The sequence below is a fragment of the Dromiciops gliroides genome, chromosome X, assembly GCF_019393635.1.
Source record: "Dromiciops gliroides isolate mDroGli1 chromosome X, mDroGli1.pri, whole genome shotgun sequence".
Classification (NCBI taxonomy): Eukaryota; Metazoa; Chordata; class Mammalia; order Microbiotheria; family Microbiotheriidae; genus Dromiciops; species Dromiciops gliroides.
In genome coordinates, this window is record NC_057867.1 from 14,137,158 (window position 1) to 14,153,278 (window position 16,121).

Genomic DNA, 16,121 nt, shown 5'->3' on the forward strand with positions numbered 1-16,121 from the left:
TCATGAACAATAGCTTCATATGGGCTCCAAATCCCCTTCGAGCATGGTTTTAGGGAATAAAAGGCATTTGTTTTCAAACTTACTAATTATATCCACTAAATGCTGTTCATGTTGTCAACTTTCCCCCACTGCGAGAATTACAAAATCAGTCATAAGATTAAACCGAGAAAATGACTATAGCAATTCACAGAATACTAAGCCAGCTGGGTTCATTTAAATCCCCTATGGCAACAATCTTTGTGGTGATCCAAGTAAAACCTGCAGCTATAGTCCCATAAATCATTATTTTGGGGGGTCTGCTCCAAAGCCAAAGTTATTTCTTACCACACAGATATGTAAGGTACATAAGCCCATTCCCCCAAAACAAAAGTCCTGAAAATGGAGGCATTGGTCATCCTTTGCCAGGAATCTTACACATCTCTTTGGGAGGAAAGAAGCTCTCACAATTGCTTCTCTGCTCAAAGGGTCCTAGGTCCAGAAGTCACCGAGCCAAGCCCCTCATTTTACTGATGAGGAAACTAAGGCCCCAAGACCATAAAGATTCCCCCAGACATCACATAGTGAGGATGTGTATGAGGCAGAGTTCAGACCCGCCTCTTCCTAACTCCAGGCCTTTCTAGCCACTTCAAGGTGACTTCAACAAGGAGGAATTTATGTAGTAAGAGCATTCACTCAGTTAGCCATCATTTATTAATTACCAATTCTGTGCCAGGGAACGTGCCTTTAGGATCCAAAGGCAAGAGAGTCTCTGTCCTTAAGGAGTTTACAATCCAGTCTACTGTACATACAGCTAAAAGCATAAGATCCTAGCTTTGGGGCTAGAAGGGACCTCAGAAGCTAATGAGTCCACATTCTACCTTTTAGAGATGAGAAAAATGAGCCCCATAGATTTGAAGTGACTTGGCCAGGGTCACACAGCTAGGAAGTGTGTGAGGCCAGATTCAAAGTCCATGGTGATTTGGGTAGAGAACATACTAGCAGCTGGGGGAATCAGGAAAGTCCTTATAAAGATGGTAGGGCCTGAATTGAGCCTTGGAGGAAACTAGGTATTGGAAGAATTGGAGGGGAGGAGGGCAGCAGTATAGGAAAGGGCCTTGAGACAGAACAGGAAGGCCTCTTTAGCAGCATCACAGAGTACATGGAGGAGAGTAGTAATTAAAAAGGATGGAAAAGTGGCTTGCATCCAGATAGTGGAGGGCTTTACATTGTAGACAGAGTTTATACTTGATCCTAGAAGTAGAAGGGAGCTACTGGAGTTTATCGAGTAGGAAGGTATCTAGTTAGTAGATGGGGACTAGCCCCCAACCCCTTACATTTGGTTTGAGGGATAAGGTCTAAATACTGTGACCCCCTGAAGCAATAGTACTAAATAAACAAGACCCACTTCCTGCAGAAGTACCCCATCTTGGAGAAATGGTTTGTAAATGCATGGTCAATGAAGTAAAGGGGTATCCCAAATCATTGAGGACCTAATTTCCTTCAGAAATCATGCTTGCGGGAGCAGCTAGGTGGCACAGTAGAGAAAGCACCAACCCTGGATTCAGGAGGACCTGAGTTCAAATCTGACACTTGACACTTACTAGCTGTGTGACCCTGGCCAAGTCACTTCAACCGTCATTGCCCCAGAAAGAAACAAAGGGAAGGGAAGGGAAGGGAAGGGACAAAGAAAGAAAAAGAAATCATGGTTGGGGTGTTATCAGTGCCAAGAAAACTTTGACAGACTCAACTCTAGTGGAACATATCCCAACACAATGGCATCCAATCAGAAGGCTTAGGTCCACATAGTCTGGGCATGGTCAAGACAAAAGGCGCAGAGGTTGAGATTTTCCCAACATTATCCAAGAAGGAGGCACATTCTCTTTGGTGGCTATTAGAAAGATGCCATTAGAGCAAACTATCTAAAAGCTGCCAGGGGGTGTCATGAACCATACACTCTCTACCACTTTAACTGTAGCTTCCTGATTACCAACCAACCTTTGATGAGGAATTACTTTTTAATATACCTTGGTACTGGGATAGGGGTGCCCGAGATAAGACACATAAAAATTCTGATCGCTAGAAAAGGATATGCATATCCCCTGGTACATTAACAAGTTGGCATTCAGGTTGATAAATCAATTTTCTTGGAGTTTGATTAGCGTAAATCGGTTTTCTGAAACCTAATAACCCCAGTTAAAATGGATATAATTGAGTTTCTAAACCTGTAAAAGCAAAGGAACAGATCCTACACAGATGATGATCCCACCCATAAATTCCCATCTTGTAAAGCCAAGTTTGAGTAGCTAGCTAGCCTCTCTCATTAACACGATCTAGTTCTCCCTCAGTTTGTGTGTGTATGAAAAATGTAGAGATATTAAATGAGGTTAAAGGAAATCTATAATTTTGTCAATTACCAAAACCAAAAACCTGATGCCCCCAATTCAACTACATGATTAAATATAACACTGAGTTTCTAATAATTAGTATCACAAAGTCATAACTCAGTTTAAGAATGCTTACTTGGTATTCTGGAAATAGCTTACACCCATCAACTCATATAGTGGCTTTGAAACATCCATTAAATCAATCCTGTTTCTCTCTAAAAATCCATTTCGAAACATCACCCTGTGTCTTATTTCAGAAAACATGGCCACTCTTATTTGACATGACTTGCTATTTCTTTTCTGTCATCTCCCAAACAAAAATGGGGCTAAATGAAATCTATATACTGTATAGTATAAGGCTATACCTGAAAAAGATTCAAGTGGCCATGCCCAATAGGCTAGGTTGCTTTGTTCACTAGGCATTCATATGTTTCCCCCAAGAAATCTCACTGAGACAGATATGAGGCAAATGTAGGGGTAGCTTTACATATTCAAAAGTAAAAACTGTACCAATATTAAACCCATACATGAGCAAGCTATATATGGACTGTGATTGACATTGATGGTGGTCACAGGTTCAATTCCAACAAAAAGAGAAAAAAAGGGACCACAATTGGAAGAAAGTAAGAGGGGAAAGTCTAATATTTGATACAGAAGTATGATAAGTGGAAAGAGTACGGAAAGTATCCTCAAGGTATGATGAGTGTCCCCGGCTGTATTGACAAGGAATACTAATTAGTCTGAGATCAGACAAATTCCATTTACAGACTACTGCTCTGCAGAGAATTTAATAAACTGAAAACTGGGGGTTATAATGAAGTCTTCAAACAACCTTAACTATAGTGTTGTAAATGTGATGGTATCTAAACAGATGTAATCAAGTTCTGGGAAAACAAACAAGTGTTACATTTAAAATATTAGCTGACTAATCTGTAACGATGAAAGCAAAATTCAGGACATTTAGAATACAATCATTCAATGAGCTCAAGGGACATTTGTATGATCTTTTGGGGGTAAGGGGGCATTAGTGGTAGGGAAGAGAAGAGTGAGAACAAAGGAGCTACTTAAAACAAAAATTTCCAAATATTTAAAAAACTCTTGCTGTGACTCTCTGGACCATTATAACACTTGACCAACATCTGGCCTTCAAAACACCATAAAGCTTTTCCCCTGTCCTATTGGGAAATACTTGGCTCCTTGCCCACGAAGGAGAAGGAAAAAGCAATATATACTACATCTGTTCTTCATCTTATAAACATTTTTCTCTAAAGAAAGTGGTTCCAATTGGGTGAATTGAGATGATATGGGTAAAAGCAACTATCTTTCAAAGCTATGATAATAACAAGAAACTAGCATGACCTTCTAGTCAATAAAGGTGGATGTGTATGCTAGCAGGAGTGACTCTACTAGATGTGTGACACAGTAGAGTAGGTGACCACCAAATTTTTAAGTGCTGATATTGAAGATGAAGAAGGAGAAATGCTCAAAAAGGATGAAAAGGTAAAATGCAAGTTGTGGGAATGACAAAATATGTTGTGGACCACCAGAGGAAGGATTGGTTGCAAAGACACACCTTCCAACAAAGGCAATAATACAAAAAAAAATAAACAGGGCCAGGAATACTGGTCAAATCTCATTCAACAAATCCATCAAGGATTCCCTCTAGAAATCTCACTGAGAGATTCCCTCTATTATTGTCAGAAAGGGTATCTTTTTTTTTAAGTGAGGCAATTGGGGTTAAGTGACTTGTCCAGGGTCACACAGCTAGTAAGTATTAAGTGTCTGAGTCCGGATTTGAACTCAGGTCCTCCTGACTCCAGGGCCAGTGCTCTATCCACTGCGCCACCTAGCTGCCCCAGAAAGGGTATTTCAAAGGAAGTATGATGAAGTGGAAGAACTTAGAACCAGGAGAGAACAGGGATGGAATTCCATCTCTGACACTGACACCTACCCACTGTGTGATCCCAAGAAGCCATTTAAGCTCAGAGAGCTGTAGTTTCTTTGTTTGTTTGTTCTGATGGGGAAATGAGGGTTAAATGACTTGCCCAGGGTCACACAGCTAGTAAGTATCAAGGGTCTGAGACTAGATTTGAATTCAGCTCCTCCTGAATCCAGGGCTGGTGCTTTATCCACTGTGCCACCTAGCTGCCTGACCTACAGTTTCTTCATCTGTTAGAGGAGGTTAACACATACAGTACTTTCTCAGAACCCCCAAGCTGATGATCTAAGAATCAAATGAGATAATATCAACCTCTAAAATACAACATTAGCTTAAATATAATTAAATGAAATTTGAAACTTGAACTTGGGTACAAACAATCTATTTCACAAATACAAGAAGGGGAAGCCCTGGGTATACAACTGCAGTTCTGATAAAGATCTGGAGATCTGAATGGATTGCAAGCTCAGTGATGTGGAAGCCCAAAAAGTTACTATGATCTTGGGCTGCATTTAGAGGAGTACAGTTTCTAGGAACTGGAGGTACTACTGTAACCTGCCCTAGTCAGATATTAGCTGGAGTACAGAATTCAGTTCTTGAGCCATAGTGTAAGAAGGGCATTGGTAAGCTAGAGAGTATCCAAGAAAGGGGCAACCAGGATGGGGGAGGGTTTGGGGGGTGGTCCTTGTCAAATGAGGATCAGCTGAAAGAACTGGTCATATTTGGCCTAGAGAAGACTACGGGAGCACATGAGAGGTATGTTCGTGTATGTGAAGGAAGGATTCAACTCATTCCTTTGGGCCTCAGAGGGAAGGTCCAGAAGGTATGAGGTGAAGTTACAAAGAAGCCAATTTCGGCTTGATGTTAGGATCTGTATCAAAGTGATCAGAGCCATACCCAAAGGGACAGAGCTGCCCAGGGACATCAGCCGACAGAGGCCGGATGGCACAGTCCAAGATGGCACATTAGGGTTAGATTAGAGAGACGTAGAGATCTCTCCCAAAGCTCCCCATCTGACTACTTGCTAAGCCAATGTGTACTAAAAAACACATGTTTTATAGGGTTAGACATGAAAGACAGATAGGAAGTATCTGACTGATTTTTGGGGGGTGGGGCAATGGGGGTTAAATGACTTGCCCAGGGTCACACAGCTAGTAAGTGTCAAATGTCTCAGGCCACATTTGAACTCAGGTCCTCCTGAATCTAGGGCTGGTGCTTTATCCACTGAAGCATCACCTAGCTGCTCCCCCCAATTGAAATTTTCTATGAAAAATACCATATATACGTTCATATGATTTCATGTTCTGTGTATAAACTTGAATAGAATAATCTACTTCAGTAAGCATTGCAGCATGTTGTGTCAAGATCATATGGTATGGAAGTTTATAGAATAAAAAGTGCATCAAACTGAATCCATGAGAGAGTCTAATTCATCATCCCTCCCTCTCCCTCTCCCTCTCCAAAACTGAATTGGACATTTCTCCCCCGGTTCAGCACCACAAACGCGACACATTCCTGTTACAGTCCGAAAAATTATGCAGTGGTTCACAATGATAATGAGAACCCATTAAGTGCAATACAATAAAATACAATGGACTTAAATAAAGGTCAAGAATCAATCTGAACAAAACCAACTCTTTCAACATGAAGATAGATATCCTATCCTTAAGTCACCCTGTGATGCTTAGCTATGCTTAGCAGAATAGCAAAATCCAGGCTGACCCTTAAATTCCTAGGTGTTTGTGTCACTGGGTGTTTGTGAATTATGAAGACAAGGAACCATGTGTCATTATGGTATATGATATACGACACTTCTTTTTCAAATCCAATGTGACTTGAATGAGTTCCTTTCCATTGGTACTGCTCTTAAGAGAGTGAAATGGATGCTAAGGCACAAAACCAGGTACATAACTGGTTATAGTGGAGAACTTCCTAGGCTTGTGCCAATGGGACAGGAATTTAATCTGAGCTTTCATTTTCCTCATCTGTAAATTTGGAATAATAATCCTTTCCTGTGTGCCTCACTGAGATGTGGTAAGCATCAAATAACAACATGAAAGGGATTTAAAAATAGTAGACTCTAAAATTAAAGGATGGGATGAAGAGAATGGAGACAAGGACAGGGATGACATCAATGGCTTTCTGGGTTTGCTAACCTGAGGACTGAAGGATTTAGCTTGGAAAGAAAAGACACCAAAATATGGTCGTTGTCTTCAAGTCCATAAAAGATAGTCACGTGGCTGCAGACAGCAGAACGAGGAGCTTTAACGCCTGTGCTAGGAGCCACTTATAAGCTCATGATGGGACTAGCTGGTCTCTGCGCTCCCTTCCACCTCTAAGATTTCAAGATAAAACTTACATTTTTAGCATCATTTTGTCTCTGTTCTCATAAGCAGACATTTTACATATCTTTTTCTAACATAGCCAAGGCAGATGGGCACTTTCCCCAAAGCCAACTGTGCTCAAGGCATATTGAGGGTGGGGTCGGAAGCAGGGAGGCAAAACCATGGGAAAGTGAAGCTCACTGCATCAGAATACCTGGAAATGATGGCAATCATTGAAGACAATGGCAATTAGATTACTTTAGCATTATCACCTGATAAGTCTGAAAAGTATTTAAACTCATCGCAAGAATTTTTCAATAATAATTGGGTAGTCGGGGCGGCTAGGTGGCGCAGTGGATAAAGCACCGGCCCTGGATTCAGGAGTACCTGAGTTCAAATCCGGCCTCAGACACTTGACACTTACTAGCTGTGTGACCCTGGGCAAGTCACTTAACCCCCATTGCCCCGCAAAAACAAAAAAACAAAAAAAAAATAATAATTGGGTAGCACAAGATGGTACACCAAATATTTTATGGCTAATACTGAAGTCACCAAAAAGGAAAATATCAAAATGAAGAAAGATCCTCTGATAGCAGATGTGTTTCCATTTAAACCATATCTGACCTTTGGAGCAAAATTGGCCCCAGAGGTCTAAGGACAAGTTGAAAAATGTTCCCAGTACTGTTAAAACATAATAGGAAATGGCAAATTTTTGAATTGAGGAAGAAAATCTTTTTGGTCTTCCTTCAACATGGCACAGTGGACAGAGAGCTGGCCTTAGAGCTGACAGAGAAATGAAGATGTCATGCCACTGGCACCTATTGGCTGTGTGACCCTAGGCAAGTAACTTTACTCTCAGTGACGGAGGCAATTCCTTAAGAATATAAATTGCAGGGGCAGCTAGGTGGCACAGTGGATAAAGTACTGGCCCTGGATTCAGGAGGACCCGAGTTGAAATCTGGTCTCAGACACTTGACACTTACTAGCTGTGTGATCCTGGGCAAGTCACTTAACCCTCATTGCCCTGCCAAAAAAAAAGAAAACAAAACAAAAGAAAAGAGCTACGGGCCCAAGAAGTCAAAGTGAGGGGGCAGACACCAAAAAAGCACAGATATGGGGGGAGTGACATGTCATATATGAAGAACAGCTAGTAATAACAGTTAACATTATTATAGTGTCTATAGTGTGACAGGCACTGCACTACATGCTATACAAATATTATCTTATTTGATTCTTGCAACAATGTTTGAAAGTAGGTGCTAGTATCCTCATTTGACAGTTGGGGAAACTGAGGCAAACATATTTTTTTTTAAGTGACTTGCCTAGAGTCACACAGATAAGAAGTGTCTGAGGCTACATTTGAAGTCATCCTAACTTCAGGGCCAGCACTAACTACCTCTAATAATATCTATTATTAATAATGATAACAAGGATTTACATGGTTATGTTAAGTTTTCAAAAGTGGTTTATACATGATTTCATTTGATTCTCACAACAACCCCATGAAGGAGGGGCTATTATTATCCATCCATATTTTACAGATGAGGAAACTGAGGCTGAGAGAGGTCAAGTGATTTGTCCAAAGGGGTGCTGGGAAATATTTGATAAATGGCTCTCCAAAACACTTTTAAGTTGAATCTGTATTCTTAACATTTTCTCCATCACCTTCTTAAGCTTAGACAATCAACAAAACCATGAATTGAGCCCTGATTTGTAGCATCTGCCCATTTCCAAGGTATAAACACACAGCAAACTGAAGACTGACTCTCAGGAGCCAATTGGTATGATCAGCCAGCTTCCCCTTGCCAAGGTCTGCTAGCCAATAAGTGTCTGAGGTAGGATTCAACTCTGGTCATCTTATCTCCCAGTCTATAACTCTAACAACTGCACCACCCAACTACCTCAGCTGGGAACTTCTCAATCATTTCAAATGAATAAGCATTTATTGCACCAGGCACTGTGCTAGGTGAAAAGTAAAGCTGTTCTTGCCCTCAAGGAGTTTGCAATCTACTGGAAACAAACTGTTCAACTTGACCCAGGGGCATTACCAAACTTTGCCATATATTTGGCAGGATCAACAGTGTATGTTTTACGTCCTTCATAATTAAGTATACACTCAAAGAGTCTATGGCTTCTTGCTGAAAGCAGCAAACTGTGTTCTTAACATCACTGAAAATGGAAATTAGAACAATTTAGGTGGTAAAAATGGTGTCATTTATTTTTAGCATAATCAGTGGCTTTAGGAGGGACAGTTTTCCCCCTTCTGAAGAAATAGTTGAGAAAGAACAGTAGCCAATTATTCTCTGAAACTTTAGCTTAAAGTTTTCAGCAACCACAGCTGATCATGCTTTAGTATCTGGCTAATTCAGTTCAGAACAATTTACATACTCTTTATGAAGTCCAGTTAACATCTCTGCCATTTGGCACAGTTACAACGGAACAACTGCCTGGATTTTGTCTTTGCAATTCTATGTTTGGAAATAGCAGACATACAGACAGCATTGCTTTTTCCTAATAACAAGTAGCTCCCTAGAAGGCATTTCCCAAAGGCTGAAAAATCAACGGAGGATGTGTGTGTGTGTGTGTGTGTGTGTGTGTGTGCACTCGCACGCTCACTCACACTCATGCCTTGAAGTGGGTGTAAGAGGGTGGGGAAGGATGGAGAAAGAAAGGGATTAAAAATCTTTAGGTCTCTTTCATTAAAAAAAAAAAAACCCAACAACTATTACTACATGATACTATTTCCTGGTAGATTATTTTTTATTTTATTTGAAGATGGCAAAAATCTTTGTGCTGAATCCTTTGAGCATACCTCTAGTGATACATGTCAGATCAGTGCTGTATGGAAGAACTTTTATTTGACAGGAAGATGACAGGAAGAAGGCAATATCCCAAACAGAGGCTGCAAGTATCAAATTCTCCTGTAAGATTAATGTTCTCTTTTGTTTCAATGTATAAATAACTTACTCATTCTTGTTTCAAAGAAACCCATTTCTGTCCATAAACAATATGAATGTAAGCATATGACAATGAAGATATAAAATGTATTTGGATAATGGGGTGCTCTTCAAAGTATGCTAGTTTAGTGAAAGAAAAAATGGGTATGGATAATATTTAAGAACAATATTTCTCCTAAAATGTGGTCCATGCATATATAACCTCTATCAGATTGCTTTCTGTCTTGGGAATGAAGGGAAAGAGAAAAATTTGGAACTCAAAATCTTATGAAAACAAATGTTGAAAACTAGCTTTACATGTAACTGGAAAATGATAAAATACTTTTATGATTAAAAAATGTAGTACATAAATGGAATAGAACACAGCTTGCTGGAATAAATAATGAACATGAAGAATACAGAGAGGAGAAAGCTTAAAAGGTCAGACCTAAGACTATGAACCGAAGCAACATGGAATAAACAGAACCAGGAAGGCAGTCTACTCAACAGCTACAGCACAAACGGAAAGAACAACAAACCGCCCAATATTTGGTAATTATAATGATCAAGCTTGGCCCTGAAGATGAGGGAAGAAGACATAGCCTCCCTTCATTGTCAAAGCAGAAGAGGGCTTCTGAGCATCAGACACAGCCTGCACTGTCAGATGCAGCTGATGTTTGCAGATGTGATGTAGTGCTAGCTCTAGCGCGCTCTCTCTCTCTCTCTCACACACACACACACACATTCTCCTTTTAAAAATTACTGATTTTTTTTACATTACCTAGACATCTGCAGTATCCCCATCCCTTCCTTCTCTGAGAGGCATCCGTTAACAAAAGATTTTTTTCAAAAGGAAGAAGAGAAAAAAAACACTAAACTGATCAATAAATCAAAAAAAATTTGAATTGTGGCATTCTCATTCTCTCTCTCTCCCTCTCTCTCTCCCTCTCCCTCTCCCTCTCCCTCCCTCTCTCTCTCCCTTATTCTTGGGTACAAGAAATAGCTCAGGGGAATGAAGGTATTTGGAAATGAAGATGCTATATAAATAAATGCCATTTAAAAAAATTATAGATGTAGATAATATATAGTTTCAATATATTTTTGTTTTTCATTTTTTAAATAGCATTGAATAGACACAGGGCCAGAAAGATCCCTACATGACAGAGTTAGATCAAGAAAGGATCTTTGCTGCAATTTCCTACAAACCCCTTACTTTACTGATTAAGAAACTTAATACCACCCCTGGATGTTAAACACCTTATCTAAGAGCACACAGGTGGTCATTTTTAGACACCAGCTTTCCTATAGTTCCTCTGCCTGGTGCCATTTCCACTGGACCATGCTGCCTAGGAAATTGGATCGTTCTGACTGAAAAAAGGCCTTCCCGGCTTCACTGCCTTCCTCAGGCCCACACTGGCTGTATAACTCTAGGCAAATCACAGTCCCTCTCAGTGCCTTTAGCAACTCTCCTGGGCTCCAAGTTGCAGGGCAGAAGCAAGAGTTAGAAGGGACTCATACACAAACATCAAAAGGTCACCCAGCCTTTGCTTGAAGACCTGCCCAAAAGGGTCAGCTACCACCTTTTAAGGGAGCCCATTCCACATTTGGGTAGCTCTCACTGTTAGGAAACTTTCAACTACAAGCTGCCCAACAGTTACAGATTTGCATTCATAAAGTGAGTATCCTCATAGAGGTTTCTTATACCAATGAACCAAAAGAAAAGAATCAGTTACTGAATTTCTTTCATGACCAAAAGGGCCATAAACAGTGAGGATTTCAAAAGGGGCAGAGGAAACATAGGTAGGATGATCCCATGGACTAAAAGGCTTCAGGGGAAGTCAGCCCAGAAGGATGGGAAATGCTCAAGAATGAAATTCTGAAGACATAAAGAGAAACAATTCCAATGAGGAGGAAAAATGAGATTTGTCTGAAGAGACTGATGTCTAGGCATAAGAAACTCACAAGCCAAATTAGATTTTACAAAGAAATGTGCAGAAGATGGAAGCAAAGCTAAGTAACAGAAGATGAATATAAGAGCCAGGCACAGTCTCTGAAACAGTGTCAGGAATGCTAAGGCTCTGTTGAGAGAAACTAAGTATAACAAAAAGCAAGGTTTGTTTTGGCTCAAGATTTTTTAGCGATATTGGGAGGAAAAGGAACATCCAAGAAAGAGGAGGGTCTTTGCCTGGGGTAGATGGCACAATGATAACTGACAAAAGAGAGAAAGACGGCTGCTGCTTTGTTTCTATGTTCTTTGCCAAGGCGAGTGACCTTTACACTAGAGATTGACAGACTTTTTTTTTAATTGGTGGGGCAATGAGGGTTAAGTGACTTGCCCAGAAGTGCCAAGTACTTGAAGTCAGATTTGAACTCAGGTCCTCCTGAATCCAGGGCCGATGCTTTATCCACTGCACTACCTTGCTGCCCCCTGGGGATTGACAGAAACAAAGCTACTAACAGAGACTAGTTCTTCAGGAGAAGTGAGATCATAGTAAAAGAGCCCCAGGTGCCCCAATCAAATTCACATCAACTGGTCCTGATGAAGTCCATCCTCAGGCCTTAAAAGAACTAGCAGATAGAACTGCTGAGCCATTGTCAATGATACCGGACAGGTAATAAAAACCAGGAGGGCTACCACAGGATTGGAGAAGGGCAAGTGACATTCCAATTTCCAAAAAAGGGCAGAGGACAGAGTGTAAACTATAAGCCAGTGTGTATCACTGATTCTGTGTGACTTTCCCCCCAATTACACCTCATTTGTGTCCAGTTTTTTCATATCTATTTATTTCCTGATTGATTGATTTAGATTTTCCCCAAGTTACATGTATAAACAAATTTTCACATCAATTTTTAAAACTTTGTGTTCCAAATTCTCTTCCTCCCTCCCTCCCCACCTGCCCTTAACAACTCAAGCAATTCAATATGTCATACATGTGCAGTCATGTAAAACATATTCAGATAGCATCAGTTCTTTCTCTGTAGATGGACTGCATTTTTCATAAGTCCTTCTGATAGCATCCTGCTCATCATTTCTCACAGCACAATACTGTTCCGTTATAATCTCATCCAAAAATTTGTTCAGCCATTCCCCAATTGATGGGCATCACCCCAATTTCGAATATGCATAGTTCATATGGCTATAGGTAGCTTTGATTCATCTATCAATTGGAGAATGGCTCTCATTTTAACAAATTTGACTCCGTTCTCCATGTGTTTGAGAACTGAGGCCTATCACACAAACTTGCTTCAAATTTTTTTCAGTTACTATTGCTAACTGTCTTACCCTCCATCCTATTCCCTCCCCTTGATATTTACTCTATTTTCTATCTTCTTTCACCCTATCCCTCCTCAAAAGTGTTTGGCTTCTGACTGCCCCTCCCCCAATCTGCCCTCTCATTGTGTCCAGTTTTAAGCACAACAGGGTTAAGGGCATTGAGAAGTTATAGTGTGTTTAGGATGGTGAAGGGCCTTGGGGTCACTGTGTGTGAGGGTGAGTTGAAGGAGTTGGGCATGTTTAACCTGAAGACAAGCAGACACAAGGGTGAAAAGATAGGGGTCTTCAAGTGTTGTAGGGCTCTTATGTGGAAAATGGATGAGATTTGTTCCTTTTGGCAGGAACCAGAAGCAATGGTTGGAAGAGGCTGGTTTAGATTTGAAATCCTAACAATTCAAGTGCTCCAAAGGGGGTGTGAGAAGGTTCCCCTTCTTGTAGATACTCAAGAAGAGGAGATTCCCTTTGTGAGGAGGTTGGATTAAAAAACCACTGGGATTAGGACATTTACCTAATCTCCTGTCATTTGCAAAATGTTTTCCTTAGAACAATCTACAAAGGATGGTCCTAGTACTGAGACTCAAAGAGGTTGGAGGACCTGCCCACAGTCACGTGGTGAAAGCAGAAGAGCTTAGGGCCTCAGATCCCAACTGGAATGTTTATGTTCTTTAATAAATGGCCACCTTGGCTTGAAAAGTCAGGAAGACCTATATTCCTGCCCTTCCTCCAGCTCAGAGGTAGTGGCCAGGTTATTGGCAGGTCACTTCAGTGTCCTAAATTGAAGGCTACTGAGTGCAGAACGGCCAAAGATCTGTATCAGTTCAGATCCCTCACTGAGAACTCTTTACACAGATATGATCACAGGTTCAGGACAAAACAATAAATGCCAAGACCTACAGACAATGTTTGCCTTCATTTATCACACAAACAATAAATTCATCTTACCTTTCTTCCAAGACTTGGAATTCCTCAAATACAATAACTAAAAACTCACATTGTATATTTTCAGATATGACAGAGGGGGAAAAATACAAAAGCCATCCACAATAGGGAATTGTTAAGCGTCCAAGGGGGCCTGCTTCTTTTCAGATCTGTGCTTCTTCTCAAGCTGCTTTTCCATCTGATGCCTGCAGAGTGTCTAGTTAGCCCTCTCTATAGGAGACAGATCTCATCTAGAAAAGGCACATTGGACCATCTGAGGAATGCACATTCACTTCCTATCATAACTATAGATTTGGGTCCTTAAAACATAGCAATATCAAGTCATAATATAACATGCTCAGTACACTGCAGATTTCAAACTTTCAATTAATGCAAGAGATTCCTGGAACTAGCAAATGATGAAAAGGGAAATAAACCAAATCATTGAAAACTATTTAATACAGAAGCATACATGTGATAACTGCCAAAGTATTACTTTTTATTTAGGGGCGGCAAGAGAGATCAATTTTAATTCAATGATAAAGAAAAGAGCTGTGGGATTTTGTTAAGAAATATAAAGGCTGCATGCCCCATCCCCATATTCCAGATGCACTATAGTGCAGCTTCTGTACATGGTAGAAGCTAGTTAAGCCATGCCTAATTTGCATGCACGTCTGGGCATACAAAGGCTTAAGTATTCAACAACCTCATCTCATCCATTTTCCATTTATTTAATAATCTTTTATTTTGTCTTAGTTGGAATAGAATGAGAGCTTAAAGAGTGATTCATATTCATTATGACGCTGTGAAGGCTGGATTTTCACGTTTCCAAATCACATTCAAAATTGTACTCCTAGAAAGGAAAATACTAGGGCACCTGAATTCTAGGCTCTGGGGGCCATGTCATGGAAAGAGCACAAAAGAACTTTCCGCTTGTTTTTCTAACTCACTCTTTCCTTTGGTGTTTCCGGTTTGGTTTTTTAAAAACAATTTAAATTAGTAATTCAAGGAGACACAATCATCTTCACAGGCAAGAAGCATGAGCTTCTCTAATAATGTGATTGAATTTCAACCTACCTTACAAAGAAAGTTGATGTTAAAGCCCAGTGATTGGGCATTTCGAGAGCCTGAGTTCATGTAGTTGCCAACCAGGAGAACCAGCTCTAAAAGTCGATTAAAGCTTTCACTTTTTTTCATTTCTTCACAGGCTAGAGTTACTGCCATGATGCCAGGTTTGATGTTGTTTACATGTTCTTCAAACGTGAGCTTGAAAAGGATGCTATGGAGTCGAGGTCTTAACATTTTCACTGAGCTCATCTGCAAGACAAAGGGATTCTCTGTAAGAATGCACATTTGGAAAAAAAGAAAGTTTCCTTTAAAGTCCTCTCTGGCAAGAGAGAAGCTCATGTAGAGCTCTGGATCTTAACCACTCCATAAGCTGTGCCTCCTAGAAGGGTCTTTTTAACCTGATGGTGTTCTTTAGAAATTCACTTGGGAGAGGAAACCAGAAGTTTCTCTGAAAACAGTGTGCTATTCACCTTGGACAACCCAGTATAATGAAAGTTGCCATGATCCTTAGTCAATCACTCAGGTTCTACAGGTGTGTTTATGTACGCTGACTACACTATTAATGGCCTTCTCAAATTCATATACTTTCAAGGGCCTTCATTTGATGACTTAGGAAAATCTGGTGTAGGATACTGAGGAGAACGAGCAGGTCAAGTGCAAAGACACAAGAGACAATGGCAAAAAACAACACTGCTGAGGCCTGATTTCCAAAGAAATTACCTATCGCCATGCTATTTAAAATTCTCAAACTGCCGGTGATTGAGCAATTAATACATTTTTCAAAAGTATGAAGTGCTCCTTAGAGTTCTATCCATTATATATATATAATATTCATGTTCTCTATAAAGAATTTCACACACTTGACAGGATGTGGATGCTAAATGTGTCTTGGTAAAATCATAGGAACTTACTTTCCAGTATACATTTCAAAGATCCTTATATTGGTTTTGTCCAAAACAGTTCATCTTGTTTTTAATTACTTGTTTCAGAGCCTGAGTGCACATTAGACATTCCCTTTGGAACAGTTACCACAATTATGAATGCTTTCTTAATCTTTTATAACCTATGAATAAAAAAAAATCTGGCCTACACATAATTTTTAGTCTAGTGATGAGTGATCAGGTCAGCAAAGAAATAAAGAAAAATATAAGATTCTAATTTCTAATCACATCGGTATTCATATATATTCCTTATCTTAAGCACAGTGCTAGACACATAGTATGTACTCAGCAAATATTGTTGTCCTGATTTTTACAAGGATATTTGTTCATTAAAATAGGAAGAAGAATATTAGTAATA

At 40.0% G+C, this 16,121-nt stretch overlaps 1 protein-coding gene across 4 annotated transcripts in view; it reads right to left on the reverse strand.

Moving 5' to 3' along the window:
* Positions 1-16,121, reverse strand: part of DIAPH2 (diaphanous related formin 2) — a 908,274-nt gene that overhangs the window by 481,290 nt on the left and 410,863 nt on the right. For all 4 annotated transcript variants that reach the window (XM_043974079.1, XM_043974078.1, XM_043974081.1 and 1 more), the window contains one exon: positions 14,832-15,071. In XM_043974079.1, the coding sequence (XP_043830014.1) occupies positions 14,832-15,071 (240 nt within the window). The remainder of the gene's footprint in view (positions 1-14,831; positions 15,072-16,121) is intronic.